General features: G+C 33.1%; 1 protein-coding gene across 1 annotated transcript in view; it reads left to right on the forward strand.

Annotated features, from left to right (window-relative positions):
- The window catches only part of VEGFD (vascular endothelial growth factor D), a 52,272-nt gene extending 32,576 nt beyond the window's left edge, over nt 1-19,696 (forward strand). The window contains exons 2-7 of the mRNA XM_074299939.1: nt 683-884; nt 2,752-2,942; nt 4,713-4,861; nt 14,887-14,987; nt 17,945-18,140; nt 19,057-19,696. Coding sequence (XP_074156040.1) covers nt 683-884; nt 2,752-2,942; nt 4,713-4,861; nt 14,887-14,987; nt 17,945-18,140; nt 19,057-19,186 — 969 coding nt within the window. The 3' untranslated portion in view covers nt 19,187-19,696. The remainder of the gene's footprint in view (nt 1-682; nt 885-2,751; nt 2,943-4,712; nt 4,862-14,886; nt 14,988-17,944; nt 18,141-19,056) is intronic.
- Nucleotides 19,697-21,087: the final 1,391 nt, after the last annotated feature.

The following is a 21,087-nucleotide window of genomic DNA, read 5'->3' on the forward strand; positions in this document are numbered from 1 at the left end:
TCTGATGAACTTATGAATTTGTATTGTATAACAATTATGTGATAATTGCTTTCCTTTCCAATGAGGAGGGGAAGTGGAGAAGGGAGAGAATTTGGAAGTCAAAATAAAAAATGGCAACAAACTGTTAAATTTTTATATGTCATTAGAAAAAAGAAAATATTAATAAAAAGAAAAAAATGACATGATACCTGCTCTGGATTTTCACCTTTACATTAATAATAACTAACATTTTTAGGATCCTGTAAAGTTTGTGAAACACTTTACTTATACTCTCTCAGTTGATCCTTACAATAATTTTGTGAGGTATATTGTACAGTTATTTTTATTACCATTGTACAAATTAAGAGCCTGAGGCTGCAATAGTCAAATGACTTTCCATAGTCACATAGTGACTTTGAATCCAGTAAGATTCAAAGGAAGCATCTTTTAAAATGTGTAGCTTTTGCTATTCTAAGCTATCTTAAAAAGAATTTTTATGAATCTATTTCCCCATGTACACTGAAAATAAATTTCAAACAGGAAGGAAGTATTTATTAAGTACCTATTATGTGCCAGGCACTATGATAAGAACTTTGAAAATATTATTTTATTTGATCCTTAATACTAGAAGGTAGGTACTATTTATCAAGTTATCAAGGAAAACTGAAAACTGAGTGACACTTTTAAAAATTCCACTTTGCAGGCTGCAATGTTAGAACGGATGGAACAGCAAATCCGGGCTGCATGTAGCTTGGAGGAACTCCTCAAAATCACTCATTCTGAAGACTTGAAGTTGTGGAAATGTCGACTGAAGCTCAAAAGCTTAGCTAGTATGGATTCCCGCTCAGCATCACATCGTTCCACCAGATTCGCGGCAACATTTTATGATATTGAAACACTTAAAGGTAGGCATGTAGTTGTGTTCCTAACTCTTGTGTCAAATTTTTGGCATTGATAATTTTCTATATCATCTGTTTCATTATGTTAAGATAAAACAGGTATATATATATATATATATATATACATATATATATATACATATATATACATGAATAATTTTTAAAATAAGGGTAATAATATAGTTATCATCTAATGATAAACACTAATAGCTCAATAAGCTACAAAAATAGAAAATGGAACAATGAATAGAGAAGAAAATTATTGTAAAAGTAATTTTTTCACAAAAATACTATCCCAATTTAAGTATTCATTACCTGAAAAACATTATGATTAATAAAGTACAATCAAATTATTACCTCATTAATGATTTCTTGTATTGAATATACATACTTTTAAAGAACTGAGTAAGCAGGATGCTTTAATATTTAGCCATTTCCCTGACATAATAACTGAAAATATAATGCAACAAATTAAAGCATATTCTATTGCATATCTGAATATTTAACAGTTTACCAAATATTTGGTAGTTTAAGTTTTAGGGGATTGAAAAAGCACAAAATGGGAGAAATTAGGTTAGGGAAAAAGAAAAAAAGAGGGTTTAGAAATAGCCATTTTAGTGTCAGTTCTATTTTAGAGAAATCTACCAAAACTACTTATTTTAATCAGAAATCTGAGGTTTTTTGGAATTATTGGGAATTAATCTCTGATCAAAAATCCCAAGGGAAGAGATTATTTTTATCTCTCAAGGTAAAGTTTGTTGAATGAGAAATATTTTCATATAAAATAATAACAATAATGATACTACCTCATTTGATCTTTATAACAACAGTGAAAGATAGATGCTATTATTATCTCTGTATTATAGTTGAAGAAACAAAATTAAGGACTTGCTTAAAAATCACAGTGAGTAAGTAACAGGGGTTGTGTTTGAACTCAAGTCTTATTGACTCAAGGTTCAGAATCCTATCCAAAATATTCTAGTAATAGAGTAATGTAAATTGACAAAGATATAAAAATAAAAATAGACTAGGTTAAAAAAACTACAACCTTAAAAAAACTACAACCTGAAACTAAACTAACCATAAAAATAAATGTTTTCCAAGAAGATATACAGATCAAAAGCAAAATTCATACAATATTTGAATATCTAAGCATCAAAATCTAATGAAGGCTGGCAAAGTGACTACTGTTTACAGGAAAGTAATATTCTTTTTTATTGGTTGTTTTTTTCCTTCTCCTTGTCATTCTGCTTAATTCTGGTTAGTATTGTTAGAGCATTGTTTTTACTTGTAGGTCTTAATTTCATCATCATTTAGAACCACAATTCAAGGACATTTCATTATGAGGCAATTTATACACAGATTTATGAAGATGTTAGTTTGATAAATTTTCTTTGTCATTGTCCAGAATATGACTCTTGTGAAATATTAACTTTAGAAATATTTTACATGGGTCTGTGAACACATGCTATGACTGGCTTCAAATGGAAATAGTTGTTTCTGGCTGGGTTTCTATAAAATTCTTAATAAATGCCATTCAATTCAATGTGCTTTTATTTAGTTTGCATTAATCTTTTTTTTTCCAGATAGACACTGGATAGTTATAAAATGGATTGGGTGATTTTCACCAAAGAAAATAAAATAATCATCAGTCTCCATACCAATTCCCACTCTCTTACCATGGATGGAAATAGGGAAGAATATCTCCCCTTTTTCCCCTTAAAAATAATATTTGAACCCAATAACCAGTAAATGAAAGAAATAATCATTGGAAACATAAAAATTATATCATTAATGTGGCTACTGCTCACACATTGTAGTACAGTAAAAATGTTTCTTAATTTGCTGTTTTCATTAATTTTTTTTTCTTCAGTCATAGATGAAGAATGGCAAAGAACTCAATGTACTCCAAGAGAGACCTGTGTGGAAGTGGCCAAAGAGCTGGGGAAAAGCACAAACACTTTCTTTAAGCCCCCCTGTGTGAATGTATTCCGGTGTGGAGGTTGCTGCAATGAAGAGAGTCTCCTTTGTATAAACACGAGCACATCCTATGTTTCAAAACAAGTAATGCAATTTTTCATGGTCCCTATAAAGAGAGGCAATTGTTAAAGCCCCAATAAGAGAATGATGTTAATGATGTAAAAATGTGATGCTTAAAGGCATAAATAAAATTAAAATTAAATATAAATAATAATATAATAAAATTTAAAATAAAATTAGAGTCTTTAATATTATTATCATGTTTGTTGTTATACTCACATAATCCTTTTTCTTAATGCTTTCTTAACTTTTCTGTGAAAGAAGTTATCTTCTTTACATAAAATGAATCCATTTGTTCATCTGAGCACTTGTACCAAAATAGAATAGTGGAACACTGACATTATATTATACTCATATTTTTTTTCAGTTGAAATAGGGGAATTTCTATAATAAAATGACAATGGAACAATTCAAAATAGTATGATGTGAGATATTTGTGAAAATTCTGACCTCTACTGTTCAAGAGTTAGAAAAATGCCCTCTGTAGTCTAAGCAGCAACTATTAAAAACAAAGTTGCATAAGATGATAATAATTAACTTATGTGCCTTAAAATATTTTTGTAACAGCCATGAAAATTTGCACAAGATAACTAGGGTTAAAAACAGAATGGAAAAAGTAAAATTATTTAATGGGCAATTACAAATATATCCAAGCCTCTGTAAATGTTTTTGTTGTTCAATTGTTTTCAGACATACCCAACTTGTTATGATTCCATTTAGGATTTTATTGGCAAAGATTCTGGAGGGGTTTGCCATTTCCTTCTCCAGCTTGTTTTGCAGATGAGGAAAACTGATGCAAACAAGAATAAATGAATCTGCTTAGGGTCACACAGCTAATAATCTGAGACCAGATTGAAAAATATGTATAGTCTTATGGAATATGAATCTTCTTGACTTTCTTTCACCTGAACCACCTAGCTGCCCCATTCCTTAGTAAATAACTGGATAATTAATAAAGTAATATTCAAAATATTTTAAAGAGTACAATTATACAAAGTCCTACTCTTGCTTTACAAGTGTACATAATTGAAAACAAAAACTTCACCCCAAAATTGTAGAATATTTGATAAATTAATAAATTAGAGAAGTAACATTAATAAAATATGTAAATCAGTATGCTTTCCCCACAACCACCCTGTGAGGTATGTAGTACAAATATTTTTACCTCATTATAGAAAAAAGGAAACTGAGGCACCCTGAGAGCAATAGTCTTCCATCTGACAAATCATATGAGAAGTAACATTCCAGCACAAGGAACATAAAATGGAAACTAAAAAAAAAAAATAAGATGGAAATTCAAACTTTTTTGTGCATTTTCTAGACCTATTATAGAAGTAGTCCTGCCCATTCTTTGATGAACCCATTTGTCAAAATTCTGAGCCTTTTCTTCTTAGCCATAATTAAGAAGACAACAAGGTATATTTCAACTTCCTTCCTTGATGGACTTAAAACACCATATCTAGTATCTTATTTTATCTTTTATAAGTCCTCTTGAAGTAACATCAAGTACCCTTATTCCAGTTTATTCAGGGAAAATGGGCATTAAGCATTTAAGCAACTTCACAAAGCTCACACCATGACAGCGCTGGGAAAAGAAACCTATGCTTCATGCACTAGTAATCTATTCTTTATGTCAACATTACCTCCACTGTAGTTTTGTATTCAGCTGGCAATTTTCTTATAGTAATTACTATTGAGAATAAAAGAATGCAAGGATAAATACAGAATGTGGTAGTCATTAAAAAGAATTTATGTAATTAATCATGCATTATAATTATCTTTCTTCTCCAATAGCTTTTTGAGATAACAGTGCCTTTAACAACAGTACCCGAATTAGTGCCAGTCAAGGTTGCTAACCATACCGGATGTAAGTGTTTATCAACAACTGAACACCATCCATATTCCATCATAAGAAGATCCATTCAAATCCCTGAAGAAGTTCGGTAAGATAGTTGCTTTACTTAATTTTTCTTGTTTTTTTTTTTTTCTCCCCCAAAGCCTTATTTATAAAACATAATTCTGTCAATGCTTAACAAATATGTATTGATACTAGTCTTTTTTCTTCAAGCTCCATCATAGTTATTTTTCATCATTTCCATTTGCATTGGCTACTCTTTAAAGTCTCTCTATTGCTGTTCATTAATTCCCTTCTTTATTAAGTGTTAGGTGCAAACTGCAGCCAGTCTCAATAACCTTATCAGGAAGAAACTATACTTATCTATATGCATATTAGGGTCACACAGCTAATAATCCTAATATGCATAGTCTTATGGAATTGTAAAACATTACTCCAATCTCCCATTTGGCAAACATTCCTTGAGTCCCAGAATTTAGAAGTCCAAAAGTCCCACGAAAAGAATGTCTATTGTTGCAGCAATATATGTCAAAATTTAAAATATAATGATGTTTATCCTATTATTTTTTACCTCAAAATGGGTGAATACTTTACAGGGTGATCATAAGGAAAACACTCTGATTTACCTATTGCATTAATATTACTTCTCTAAATTTATTAATTCGTCAAGTAGTCTACAACTTTGGGGCAAAAATTACTGTTTTAACTACATTTTTCTTATTAGTGTCTCCCATTTCTTATATTGGTTAGGGTAATTCATGGCCTCTTTTCATTAAGTCACTCATTTGCCATTGCAAGTTTGACTACAAATTCATAAGTCAATGTACCTAACAACTTTGAATATGTTCTTCCTTTCTCCCTTTTTACCTCAATAATATAAAATTGAGTAGGGCCCAACAGGTAGATATGTGGACAACACACAAAAAAGGATTACATGTGTCTATTTTCTGATTATTTTAGTTGAGAAATCAAAGATATAACTTAGTCAGAATACCTTTATTTTTCCATTTGCATTGCTTTTCATGTATAACTTTTTTTAAAAATATATTTTATCAATATCTTTCCTTGTTACATTTTCTTAATTTCCCCCATATCTTTCCTAATACCTCCTCTAAAATTCTTACCACAATTTTTAAAAATGGAAAAAAAGGAGGGAGAGGAAGACAGCAAAACTGAAGAATACATTTTTAAAAATCTGACATTCTCTGCAATGTTTTCATCTGCAGATACGTCTGAGTAGTGAGAGGAAATGTTTTCTCATAGTTCTTTTATGTTCTTAATGTTTGCAACATTCCTTTTCAATTGTTGTGTGTTATTCTTTCAATTTATATCACATAACCTTTATATATACATTATTTTAATGAAGCTACTTAACTTCCCTTTTCATCAGTTCATGTAAATCTTTTAATACTCTTCTGTATTCAGAATGTTCATTGTTTCTTGAAACACTGTAATATTCCATTACATTCATGTAACCACAATTTGTTTAGCTATTCCTTAATTGGTGGACATCCACTTAATTTTTCAAATATTTGTTACCATTAAAAGTTCTGCTCAAAATATTTTGGAGCATGAAGAGGCTACATGTAGTTTCCTGAATGAAAAGAACACTTTAGATAGCATCTTCTGCTCTACTATTCAAATTCTGATCACAAAATGCAGTTTAAGAATAGCTCACTTGGCCAGGGTTTTGTTTAGTTCTGTTCTGTTGCTGAGCAGGGATACATTAAAATATGCATATTTCTTCCTACTTACCCATATATACTTCTAATGCTGTTATAGATTAGATTAGTTTAGCTTTCCTTACCACATTTTAGGAACAGCAGATCCACTCCTGAATCAAAATGTTGTACTTTTTTCTCCATCCCTGATTTGGATTTTATGCTTACAGTATGCTCCACATTGATTTCAAATGATCCACATAAGCTCATATTTCTAAAACAAAGGAGAAGTCAGAGAATGACTTAATTTTGGGCTTTAGAGATTGTTTTAGTCAGCTAATTAATCTTACAGACAAGGAAACAAGAAGTTAAGAACTCACATTTATTTAGCATTATAAAGTTTATAGAGCATTTTGCCAAAATAACAATCAGAGAGGTAATATAAATATTACTATCTTTCTCTAAAGATTGGGAAACTGAGACTCAAAGACACTGAATATGTTGCTCATGGCCACAGAACTAGCAAGTCTGGGAGCTAGTTAACTGATTCCAAGCCACTGTGCTATGCTATGCAACCCTACCTTCCTGGCTTCAGAGATTTTGATTTGGGAGGAGTAAGTGAGGCTGATGACTCTGAACAGCTTCTATCTCCCTTAAATGCAATTCACTTACAAGTCAAGACATCACCCTCTTGATGTAATTGGTCCTTTTCGAGAACCAAGGATAAATATGTTTAGCTTAAAGTCAAGGATGGAAACCAAATCTCTTGAATCCTACTCTTTCTTATGTAATACAATAATTCCTTAAAAGATAGTCTTGATATACAGTTATTCCTATGAAACACAGCTATACACTAGCAACTTATGTTCTAATTGAAGCATACAGAGTGAAAAAAGTATTGGGTTCCAGATACAAAAGAAAAAAAGGATCCACTGAGTTAATTCACAAATAAAGACATTCTTTATTAATGATAAACCTATAAAGCAATGTACAGCCTGCTACAAATATGAATTTTAAGAGCAATAACTGACACACTAAACAATAGAATCAGGATCCCAAAAAACCTTGACAAACTGGATCAGAGTCACCAGTGGTTATATGCCTACCAGCAACATACCCTAGTAGAGCCAAAACAAGTTTAAAATGTAATTGGGAAATGTTTAAAATTTTGTTGTTTAATATCATTAATAAAAATGTTAAGTATTAAGATTTAATATTCACATTGGCTTAGAAAAATGAGATACTGGTAATAGGTGGGTTTCTAAGTAAATATATGGCTGATTAGAATCATTATTTTGATTTTGTGGGCTCATTTCTATTTTAATTTGACATCAGACTAGAGCACTGACTGTGTCTACTAAGATAAAATTCAATAGTAATAAATGTAAAATCTTAAATTTAGTGTCAAAAAATGAAACTCACAAGTACAACAGGGAGAAGTATAATTAGACCTCTCCCTCTTTACTTGTGAAATTCATGTGACTGCAAGAACAATCTTGGGGCAGCTAGCTAGTGCCACTGAACTGAGCTAGTGCCAGCCCTGAAGTCAGGAGAACCTGAGTTCAAATCTGACCTCAGACATAAAATACTTCCTAGCTGTGTGGCCCTGGGCAAGTCATTTAACCCAGTTATCTCAGCAAAAAAAGAAATAACAACCTGGTGGTCTTAGTGGAGTGAAGGAAGGAAATAAGCATTTATTAAGTACTTCCTATACACTAGATATTATGCTATTTTACAATAATTACTTAATTTGTTCTTTATAACAGCTCTGAGAGATGAGTGCTATGTGATAGCCAAACAAACAAACAAATTAATATAATGTTGAATCACCTTAAGAAATATGTTGTTGTTTCAGTCACATCTAACTCTTCATGACTCCATTTTTGAGGTTTTCGTGATAGAGGTACTGGAGTGGCTTTTTCCTTTTTAGGGCTAAATGATTTACTCAGAGTTGCATAGCTAGCAAGTATCTGGGACTGGATTTGAACTCATAAAAATGAATTTTTTTGATTCGAAGGCAATGCTCTATCCACTATACCACCTAGCAATAAAGAAGTGATAGTTCATTGTATTGTCCCGTCAGACCTTTTTGGAATTTGAGTTAAATTCAGGATACTGTGGCTTAAGAACAGTGATAAGTTGGGAAATGTTCAGAAATGTTCAATTGTTGTGAAGCCTAGAGTCTGGTTGAAGAAACTGGTTGAAGGAATTGAGCATGCTTAATCTGGAGAAGATGCAAAAAGAACATAAATCTGTTTCAAGAACTTGAAGGGATATCATGTAGAGGAGGTATTATGTTTGGCCTCTGAGTGGAAAAAACAGGAAAAATGGGTGGAAGTCTCAGGCTAATTTAAGCATATTTGTCAAGAAAAACTTACTAAAGAACTGAGTCGAATTTATTTTTAAAAATAATAAAAACCATTTCCCAATTGATAAGTGATCAAAAGTGCCCAGAGGACTACAAAATCATGCATATCCTTTGACCTAACAATACCACTTCTAGGTATGAATCCCAAAAGAGATTTTTTTTTAAAAGGAAAAGGACTTATCTGTACAAAACTACTTATAGCAGCTTCTTCTCAGGGCAAAGAACTGGAAATTCAGGGGATGCCCATCAATTGGAGAATGGTTGAATAAACTGTGGTATGTGATTATGATGGAATATTATTGATATATAGGAAATGAGCAGGATACTCTCAGAAAACCCTGCAAAGCAGAGTGAAATGTACTGTGTATAAAGTAATAGCAATGTTATGGGATGATTATCTGTGAATGACTGCTATTCTCAGCAATATTATTCAAGACAACTGAAGGCCTTATGAAGAAAAATGCTATCCATGCTCAGAGAAAGAACTGATTGTGTCTGACTATAGATGGAAGCATACTCTTTTTTTTAAACTTTATTTTTGAGGGGTTTTGGGGGGAGATGTATGTTTTCTTTCACAACATGATTTTTATGGAAATATTTTGTATAACTTCACATGTGCCTTCTTAATGGAACTTGAAGATGGGGAAGAAGGGAGAGAATCTGGAATTCAAAGTTTTAAAAACAAAGCTAAAAACCTGTTTTACATGTAACTGGAGAAAATAAAATATTAAAAAATTTTAAAAGTTCCTAAAAATGTAAGTTGTCCCAAATGGAATGGACTGCTTATAAACCTTGAAGTTCTCTCCCCTTGAAGGTCTTCAAGAAGAGGTTGCATGATTTGTCAGGTATGTCAGGACTCCTCTTGTGTATTAATTGGACTAGACAGCCACAGAAGGATCTTCCAGTTCTTGAATTCTGTGATTCTATAGGCCATTTATGTTCCCAGAAGGAATGCACTTGCTACTAAAAAATTCCAAGAAACACATATGTCTACATACATATAAGAAGAAGAGTCATAAAGACAAAAAAGGCATGAAATATAGCAATCATAGTTTAACAGGCTGCATAATACCAGGCTAAGAATTTTGTATTTTATTCTAAAGGCAATAAGTAACAATTTGAAAATTGTGAACAACGTATTTCTCTGATCATATCTAGTTCTTAAAAATAACAGTTTAGCAGCTTTTTTGGAGTATGAATTCAAAGGAATAAGAAGCAGCAGAGGCTCATTTGGAGGCTTTTGAAATAGTTTTGTAGAGAGATGATGATGGTCTGAACTAGGATAGAAGCTTTGTGAGTGGAAAGAATGGGCCAGATGCAATAAATGATGTGAAGGTCAAAATGACTAAACTATAGAATCTGTGGAGGAGAAAAAAGGGAGTGTAAAAAAAGAGAGACAAAAATGTAGGTTTCAGTGACTGCATGAATCATATGCTTATAGAATGAAAACTGAAAGGAATTGTAGTCAGGAAAAAGTCAGTTGAGGAAACTGAAACCTCAAGAACTAAACTATCTTACCCAAACTCACACAGGTGGCAAAGATAGGCAAGATGACCTTAATAGAAATGAGGGAAGTTGAGGAAAGGGCCCATTGTAGACACAGAGTTTGACATCACCATGGACATCATGGACATGGCATCTGTGATTTGAATTCAACAAATAACTGTCTCCAAGCGAGGATTTTGGCTAAAAAAAAAAAAGTTTATTTTTACTGAGAAGTAATCCAGTGGAAGCCAGTTCCAAATAGGAATTAGCAAAGGTTTGGGTACAGAATCTTGTCTTTTATTAACTTTCTATGATTTGGGGTTAGGGAGAGATTAAAGGCTAATTTTCAAATTAATAAAGGGTGGTGATTGTTTCCCAGACCAAAGTGATTTTCAGATTAATTAGGAAATGGGAGTTTCCCATGGGAAACCAAGTAGCTTTCCCAAGGGAGATTCAGGTAGGTGGGAATAATTTTTAGGAATTTCCCCCAGCCAGGTTGCCCATCCTCCACAAAGATCAGGGGACACAGTTCTATTACATCGATACTAGGCTAAGAATTTTGTATTTAATTTTAGCAGTAATAAGTAACAACTTGAAAATTGTGAACAAAATATTTCTATGATCATATCTAGAAAGGATAGAAGTAAGGATGGATGGAAAGAGGGAGGAAAGGGAGAAAGGAAGGAGGGAGGGAGAAAAGTAGGGAGTGAAGGAGGAAGAAAAGCTTTTTTTTTATGATTAATAGATTGAATTTCTTCCATTGAGAACCACCTATTCATATATTTTGACCAGTTATACATTGGGATTAATTCTTGTATATTACTATCAATTTCATACAAATTTTGTTTATCAGATTATTATCAGAGAAATTTGAAGAATTTTTTGTCAGTTAAGTGCTTCTCTTCATCAAAACTTTCAATTTTATTCCCTCTCCTCATCATCTTTAGTTTGGTCAAAAATGCTTTTATCTGTAGTTGCCATAGGTATCTTCTTCCATTCTGACCTTTTCTAGGCCAAACATAATTTTGGATCTTATTTTGCAATATACCAAAATATGTTGGTCTAAATTTAATTTCTACTTGACTTTATTTTAATTGCCTATTAGTTTTTGTTTAATAATGAGACCTTTACCCCAGTACTTGCCATCCTTGGGTTTATTGAGCACCATGCTAGGATTAAATAATCATAGATTTAGAATTGGAAGGGATTTTAGAGGACATTGAATCCAATCTGCTAATTTTATAGGTGAAGAAAGTGAGGAACATTTGGATTTGTACCTTTGGGAATTTATTCTATTTATCAACTATTGTATCTCTTAATTGTTTTGATATTACTATTGTGTAGTATATATTTTGAAATCTGTTACTCTTAGGTCCTCTTTCTCACTTTTTTTTTTTTATGATTTTCCTTTGAGGTGCCTAACCTTTTGTTCTACAAATGAATTTTATTATTATTTTAACTAGTCTTATAAAATAATGTTGAGGAGACACCCTAACAGCGTTTGGGGGGATCCCAGGCTGGTGTTGCAGGTTTTGCCAAAGAATTCACAGTGCCAATTTTCAAGTTGAGGTTGGCAAAAAGGGGTTTATTGTGACACTAACCAGTTCTCAGTGGGCTAGAATCTAGATTAGGAAAGTATCAAAGATTTGGGAGACAGAGCTCAATTTTATTTTGCCTTCTGTGGTCCAGGACTAAGGATCCAGTTCCAGATGAATTGAGGGAGTAATCTCCAGATCATCTATGGGTTATGATTATTTTAGGAGTTTCCCTAAAGCCAGGTTAAAGGGAGGGGGGTTATTTTAGGAGTTCTCAAGGTCAGGTGAAAGGGGGAGAGGGGTGTGGTGAGCCAGAATCAGGAGATTTAGAATTTTCTTATCCAAGCTCCCCACAAAAAATCAGGGGACCAAAGAGTCCTATTATATCAGTAACACTTATAGTTTAATTGATAATGGTACTACCTTCCTAAATTAAAGTGACATTGTCATTATTATATTAACATAGTCCCCAAATGAGCAATTAACTTCTCTAAAATTATTTAATCCTTTTTTTTATTTCTATAAAGAGTGTTTTGTAGTTACATTTATAATTCCTGTGTGAGTTGGTAAGTGAACCCCCTACCCAGATATTTTAATATTCTGTAGGAATTTTTAATGGAATTTTTTTTTCTGTCTCTGTTAGATTTTGCTGGTAGTACACAGAAATGCTAATGACTTGGTGGGTTTATTTTATAAACTATTACTTTATTGAAATCACTTTCAATTAATTTTGGTAAAATTTCTAAGATTTTCTAGATAATCTTTAATATTACCTGCAAAAAATGATAATTTTATTTCTTTTTGCTTATGTTTATTTCCTCAGTTCCTTTTTCCTGTCTTCTGACTATATCTAGTATTTCTAGAAGCAGAGTAAATAATGCAAGTTTTACAATGGACTTGCTTTATCCTTAATCTTACTGGAAAGAATTCTGGCATTTCTCTATTACAGATAATGTTTGCTCTTAGCTATGTTTCCAAGAAATGTACATTTATTCTTATTCTTTATAGAATCTTAAAAACATAAATAGGTATTGTATTAAAAACTTTATCTGCCTCCATTGATATAATTATATGATTTTTCTTTATTTTATTCATGTATATGAACTCTATTTAGAACTGTAATGATGATGGTCTCTGAATGCAAAACAAAAGATTTAAGAAAAGATTTAAGAAAACTGATCTCTAACAGTGTGGTTCAGGGTCTATCTACTACCTTTTGTGATATCTCTTTGTAACATTTTAAGCCTTATGCTTCTTTTTCTATATATTTGACAAACATTTCTTTATCTTCTTTCCCATAGCAGTGATAATGCAAATATATAAAAATTGCCAAACATTGTTTGAAATGGATCTCATAATATTTAAGACCTTGATTATGTGACCCAGCATTTTTACATACAACCCAAATCAGAATAACTCCATGATCATGAATTCAAAACAGAAGATCAGATGAAGTAGGAGTATCTTTTGTCCAAAATTAAAAACTAAAATCTCCATTCTATTTATTTTTGCACATTTGGAATTTTTTAAAATTTTAGAAAATGTTTGATATTTTCCTTAAAAGCACTTAATTGTATTTGTGTCATCATTTGATTTCTTTAAGAAAGAATGCATTATTTTTATTTCTCTTCATATTCATTATGGAGAAAACTCAATTACTTAAAAAAAAAAAACATTTATGCAATATCAAAGATCACAAATATCTTCTAGTTCATAGGGATTCCCTGTAGCAATTTTTGGCCTTATCATTAAAAAAAACCCAATTCTTTTATTTCCAGACTATTCTCCATATGAATCACTTCTAAATACAGAATTGTTCTTTAGTACAACATGATGGTACATTTGTAAGGGCTCTTTAAATGGGTGGCGCCACAGCGCAACAGGAGATTGAGTGGCCTGGAAGTAATCTCTGTGGATATTAGGACTGCCCTGTGGGTGGGATCTTGGCCATATTGAGATAGCTTTTTAATGGGTGACGACTCTCTCACTGATTGGCTGTGTGTGCAACCTCACAGGCCCTTTATAAGCCCACTGCAGGCAGCAGTCGCTCTCTTTAACCTGGCTCCCTAACCTGGGTGGCCAAGCCGAGATGGAGAGCCGAAAGAGGTAAGGATTTTGGTAGTGAACACGTAGGTCTTCTGACCAGGTGTTCCCTAGGGAACCAACAAGTCAGGACATCAAGTCAGGGCATTATGTGAGTAGGTATAATAAAGGCTTTTAAGATTACACGTGGCTATTCTTGAGTGTGCTACTGGTTATTAAGCTATAGATTCAAGAGATCATGGCCAGAGACCTTTGAAGGCCTCAGAGGAAGCAAGCAGGGTAGAGTTGACACTTCAAAGGTTAGTGGTCAAAGGTACTCTGTTGGGCCTAGGGCAGACTAGGGGGCCAGGAAGGCATGTTACATACATTCCTATAATCCCTTCTACTGAGCAGGTTGAGGCTAGTAGACAGCTTAAGCTCAGGAGTTTTGAGCTACAGTAGGACTAAAGCTCACTGAGTATTTACTTCAGTCTGGCACCATAATAAGCCTGTGCAAGTGGAGAGTCACAAATCTGATCAAGGAGCTCAAACCAGTCCTGATTAAAAACAGAGCAGTTCAAAGCTTCTTCGCTGAGAAGCAGGGGACTGGGCGTGTAAATAACCTCTGTCCTTTTATTCTAGGTGAGCTAAAGAGCCCCAATATAAAATATTAACTGTATGCAGTTCATTCATTCAAAAAGCATTTATGAAACACCCATGAAATTCCAGAAATTATACCAGATATTGGAATACAAAGGGAGATGCAGAGGCATACATAGACATGCAGACAAACACGCACGCACACGCACACGCACACACACACACACACACACCACATACACAACCCCCACATACCAGTTCCTATGCTCAAGTAGTTTATTTTTTATAGTTCCTACAACAGAAATTTTTTCTAATGATGAAATATTGTCTAAAGACAAATTGTTTAATATGTAAAATATTTTGTATTTGAATGAAAATTGCTCTAAACATCAAAAACTAATTCATTGCTTTGTTTTGTTTTATTTTGTTTTGTTTTTCATAGTTGTCCCAACACCAAGAAAGTCTGTCTGGGTGAATTGACATGGGATAGCAATAAATGTAAGTGTGTCACACAGGAAGAGAGTCCTCTCAATGGGATGGAAGGTAATGATGACATCAGTAACCATACAAACTTCTTTTTCTTTGTTTCTTCAGCTTGCAGATAGTTTAAAGGGTCCTTTTAAAAAGTCTGATATTGGAAAGTATTGTCCCATGAAGAATGTTTCAAAATCAAGCACTATCGATCACATTTCACTGAGACAGATTTGCTCATCTCAAGAGGCATATAGAACATTCTTGCCTTCCTGGTTTCCCTCCACTCTATCATGCTAAAACTTGCCAATAGCTTGTAAAAACATAAGAAAAAAAAATAGGAAACAGCAATAATTATGTAGAAAGTTAAATTAAATGTAAAATATTGATACTGGGAATTAGGAATAACATGATGTGGGCCATCTTCATGGGACAAAAACTATGATTCTAAGATTTTTGGCCTAAAACATTTGACTATAAAATTCACATCTTTCAGGTTTGGCATAATACTCTATACACCCTTGCTTCTTCGTAAATATTTGTTGATTAATTAATACCAAATGTATGTGTTTGGAGTTTGTATTCCCAAAGAAAATGTACCATAGAAGAAAGAAAAAATATACAATTTAAGGACTGTATTTTATCAATAACTTCCATAAGAATAGCAAAGATTCACCTTAAAGATGTCTTGCCTTAGAAATCCAAAATGATCAGCAAATTAACTGTCAAGTTATTTGTGCCTTGATAATTATGATGATAAAAATATTACTATTTATGTTGTTGTCCCCCCAAAAGAATGAGCTTTTAGAAAGCAGAGGGTAGTGTGTTAAGTAGGTTTTCTAATTCTTCCAAATTTGGCATAGTACATATATATAAATATAAAAGAAAAAATGAACTGAAAAGACTGAAAATGAAAAGGTCCGCTTGGTACTCTCCTCTCTCCTTTCCTTTATAGGCTTTGCCATGCCTGGATTATTCCCTTTGCTTCTTAGAAAATCAAGATTAACTTTGTATGCCATTTACATAGAGAGTCTTCCCTGATTCCCTTATCTGTTAATGCTTACTATGTTCCCTTCAAATTATTTTGTACATATTTATCCATAGGGATAGCTAAGTTGGTGCCATAGTGCATAAAGTACTAGGCCTGAATTTAAGAAAACTCATCTCTCTGAGTTCAAATCTGACCTCAGACACTTACTGTGTAACCCTAAGCAAGTCACTTAACCCTATTTGCCTCAGTTTTCTCACCTATAAAATGAGCTGGAGAAGGAAATGACCAACCACTCTAGTATCTTTGCCAAGAAAATTCCAGATGTGGTTGTGAAGAGTCAGATGAGACTGAAAAATTTCTAAACAACAAAAATTTGTATAAATTTATCTATTTCATATAATTATCTACTACATGTTGTAGTCCTTCAGTACATGTAAGCAATTTGGGAGTAACAACTGCTTTTTGATTGTCATTATTGTCATTGTATCCTCAGTACTTACCTACAGTATTTTGCACCAAATTAATGCTTTATAACTGCTTATTGGATAGATCTGCTCTCATTTTCACTGTTTTACATGTGATCCTTAAAATGACTGAAGAATCTAATAGTCCAAGCCCTCCAAACCCAAACCCAAACACTATGGCTTCTTGTATTCTCCATATCTTCCAATCAATTATGTAATTGTAAAGCTATGGACATATAGAATATGCTGCACAAAAGCTCTCTTGTTTTCATAGGTTCAAGAAGAATACTAATAAAGTGTATGTTCAGATTTTTCTAAATATTATTATAATATTAAATAATATTATAATACTATTACAACAATGGGAAAGCAAGAAAATGGTTAACTGATTTTTACATTATCCCAGTCACTTTTTTAAAAAAGATAACAATAATATCAGAGATTTCACCTCTTTCCACTCTCTGGAAAAAAGATTCTTCAATGCCCTCACAATTAGGTCACTTTTAACATGGACTTACTGCCTCTACAATTCATCTAATCAATCAACATGAATTTATTAAGCACCATGTATCAGGTACTACTTGAGATGATAGCGATACAAAATAAAAAATTTAAGTTTCTGCTTTTTATAGGAGGAAGTAAATAATCTAGCTGATCTTTAAATCTTTGGTGAATTTCTTTTTTTCAGGGCTACTTCCCCTTCTCCCCCCAGACTTAGATCTAAAATTGTGATGGTAGAGTCCAAATGTAAATGTGATGGCTCACCTAATCTGAAGAGGAAAAAGAATCTTTATCTTTTCCAATTTTTTCATTTATTTGTTGTTTATATAATTAATAAGCAGATGACAAGCATTTTATTAAGTATTTATGTACCCACAACTACAAAGAAAGGTCCTTAAGGAATTTGCATTCTAATGGGGGAAAAAACAGAAATCAGTAAGTATATATAAAATATATATAGAACATTTGGAAATAATTTTAGAAAAACACTAATAGTTGGAGGTGTTGGGGGGGGGAGGAATAGATTAGAAAAGATTTCCTGAAGAAAGTTAACACTTAAGTTAAATCTTAAAGAAGGAGGGAAGCATTGTAAGAATGGGGAAACCAACAGTGCAAAAGCACAGTGGTGAGAAATGGTGTATCATACCTGCAAAGAACAGCAAGTATGTGAGTGTTGATGGCTCCTGGAATGCTCAGAAGGGAATCAAGGATTAAAAAAAAGCTGGAAAGATAGTAAAGGACCAGGTTATGAAGAGTTTTGAATGCCAAAGAGAGGAGTTTATTTGCTTATTTAGTACTGGGATGACATGGTCAGATGTCATCTTTTGGAAAATCACTTTCACAGCTGAGTGAAAGATGGATTGGAGTGGAGAGTAAGTACCAATAAGTAATAAGGATCTGTGCAGGAATTTGAATTCAGGTCTTTCCATTTCAAAACTGAAACCATTTCCATTAGTTAATTTAAGATCACAATGTTTATTTTATAAGGGGGGTTTATTTCATGGGGGTAGTGGGGAGAGAACCAAGGAACTCACACTATAATATTCTATCTACCTCTTTTTCTTCCTGTTTAGAGCACTCCCATCTTCAGGAACTGGCTATTTGTGGGCCTCATAGAAAGTTTGATGAGGACCACTGTGAATGTGTCTGTAAAATGCCTTGTCCTGAGGATCTCGTTCAGAACCCAGAGAACTGTAGTTGCTTTGAATGCCGAGAAAGTTTAGAGAGTTGTTGTCAGAAGCAAAAAATATTCCATCCAGACACCTGCAGGTGAGTACATTTCATGGCTGCTATGTTTTTGCTAAGTAGTCTTTAAAATAACTGTCCTTTTTATTGATTAGTATTTTTTGAATTATTTTTTTCTCAGTAACTGAGAGGTAGCCATTGAATAGTGGGTAGAAGAAACTAGGATGACATGAGTTCAAACCCTTCATACATTGATTGCATATCCTGGCAACCCTGGGCAAATCATTTAACCTCACAGGGTATTAGGAAATTCTCTAAGACTGCTAATTTCAGAGAAAGTGCATTATATAATAAAATGTGTTATCATTAGTTTTTTAAGTAATAGCTCTTTGGATTGAGTCATATGAAATGAGTCAATTTTTTTCTCAATCTTTCTATCATTATAAACAGATTTGTATACATTATTAGAGCATCACTTATGGCAAACAGTAATGAGGATCTTAGCCCTGGGAATGAATTCTCAGACCCCTATGGCATTGTATTTAATTGAGAAACCTAGAAAGCTTTATCCAATATATTTTTAATTCTGAATCTGCAGCATAGACTAGGTTTGATGAAATAGATAATTGATAATTAAAAAACTTGAAAAGCCACTGCTTGATTCCAGGTATACAAGTGCCTTGGTTCTTCCAAACTTTTTTTGAGGGAAAAAGAACTAATTGGTTCATATCATGAAATAACAAATGATAAAAATGAATAGACCAGACAGCTAGAATATATTGTTTCTAAATTATACCTCTGCCTATTCAAAGTTTAGCTATTAATATTTTAGATAAGTACTTGACAAATGCATAATGAAAAATAAAAGTTAGAAAAAACCAGTCAAAGATATTGTTGAAAATTATGCAGCAAGAAGCTTCGATTAGTTGGGATATGATTCCTTTGATTATAGACTTCTATCCTGAGTAATCATGGCTCCTATTTTCTTTTTCATTAACAGCTGTGAAGACAGATGCCCTTTTCACACCAGGACATGTGCAAATGGAAAACCAATGTGCACAAGGAACTGTCGATTTTTTCTGAGGGACAAAAAGGGCCCCCATGGGCTCCTTGGCAGAGAAAAACCTTGATACAATGTTTATCCTTCCCCAAACTCCTACCTTTTGGGGTTTTTGTAAACAGCATGCTGCTTTGTCAAGTTGATGTCACTTTCCAAGCATTAGTAAAAATGAGTCACCTACTTCACTTAGCAAGAGTGAAACAAGCCCACTTTTATTTATGCCATTAAATAAGCTGCCAGGAATGGTTTCATTGGGACATTAATAATTGTCCACTGCCACAGGATGCTTATGGGGTGAAGGACTGGAGAAAGAGCCTACTTGGAGATTTTTTAATTAGAAACAAAATGGATAATTTGCAATGGAGTGTTGGTTACTATGCAACTATTAAGGAAAATGGACTAAACCTTTGCTAACTGCAACTCTTGTGAAATATTTTAATTTTTAGAATTTGATTTGAAATATGTTCAACACTGACTCTTTGATCTGTTGTCTAGCTTTTGATTATTAAATTTGTAAAACTACTACTGCCTGATGTATCATATTTAAATATATTTAAGTAAATAAAATTATCAGTTATTCAATCCACACATTCTCATTTGTTATAGCAGTTTTCCCAGTTCTAAAATAAATCAACAAAACTGCATTTGATGTTCTTAATCTTTCCCATGTCATGGAACTCTTTGGCAACCTAGTGAAGCCTATAGACTTCTTTTCAGAATGGTTTTTATATACATAAAATAGGATACATAAGATCACAAAGGAAATCAGTTATACTAAAATAGAGTTTTAAGGGTTTTTTTTTTTTTGTTGTTGTTGTTTTTAATTCAAAGACCCTAGGTTAAAAACCCCTGGACTATATTACTATAATTCTGTGATGTAACACCATTCTCCCCCAAAAGTCACCACAAGCCTAAGTATAAGTTCAGTTCTAATGACTGTCCTTAATCTTGGTACTTAATTTCTTCTGGGCCTGTCAATCTTTTATGGCTTTCTCACTACTTCTTTAAGTAGTGGTATTGCTTTTTCTATCAGAGATGGAGTTATATTTAGGATATATTGTAATTCTGGCATAGCTATCCTTGAGGGTCAAGTTTGTGAATTTTTCCTCCCATTTTAATTCCCTAAACTGCCTCTTTCTACAGTGGCAAGTCAAATCCATGAAATAAGGCATAGAGAAATTTCTAAAAAATGTGATTGATATAGTCATAAAAGTTAATGTTTGAATTTCTCAAAATCATATCAGCTGATTGGTCATGATGATATCTGTAATGTTCTCTGATTCGGTTTTCTTGGGGTCTCTGGGAGCAGTCTTCATTTCAGTTCAGTAATCACCACACAAGTAGCCAGGCGTTAAAGTCCAAATCCTTTATTATCTCTTTGAAAGTCTTGTCTCCTTTCCTGGGGCCTGGTTAGCTTTCTTGGAGACTTATCTGTCTCCTTGGTTCTAAGAGCTTGAGTTCCCACCTGTCTTCTCTGCCCTCTGTGAGCTTCTCTGAATGAATCCTGGCTAAAAGTTCCTAGCTTATATGTTCTACACTGAGTATAAATCAATCATTATATCACTAGGAAACCATTATTTGTTGTAAGATTAAATCAATCATACTGAACCATGCTAAACTAGATAACCATTGTCTCCTCAATTCCACTGAGTAAGTACCTTGTTTCAAGTTCAGAGTTCTGGCCCATAACACATATCTGTTATCCCAGTTGATGAGTTTGAACTTTCTTATTCTTGTGAAGCTGGGCTTTTGGCAGTTGCAGTGATTTTTTTAAAAAGGCAAATAGGAAATGAGGGTCTCATTGATGTCAAGAAGCAAAGAAGATGTCAAAAATGTGATGCAGTGCCCAACAAATATACACATCCCATTGTAGAGGGTGGAACTTTGGAGAAGTATACTTGAAACAAGGTGTTAACTCAGTGGAATTGATGAGACAATAGTTATCTAGTTTACATATACTTAGTACTTAGC

Source organism: Sminthopsis crassicaudata, chromosome 3 (assembly GCF_048593235.1).
Source record: "Sminthopsis crassicaudata isolate SCR6 chromosome 3, ASM4859323v1, whole genome shotgun sequence".
Classification (NCBI taxonomy): Eukaryota; Metazoa; Chordata; class Mammalia; order Dasyuromorphia; family Dasyuridae; genus Sminthopsis; species Sminthopsis crassicaudata.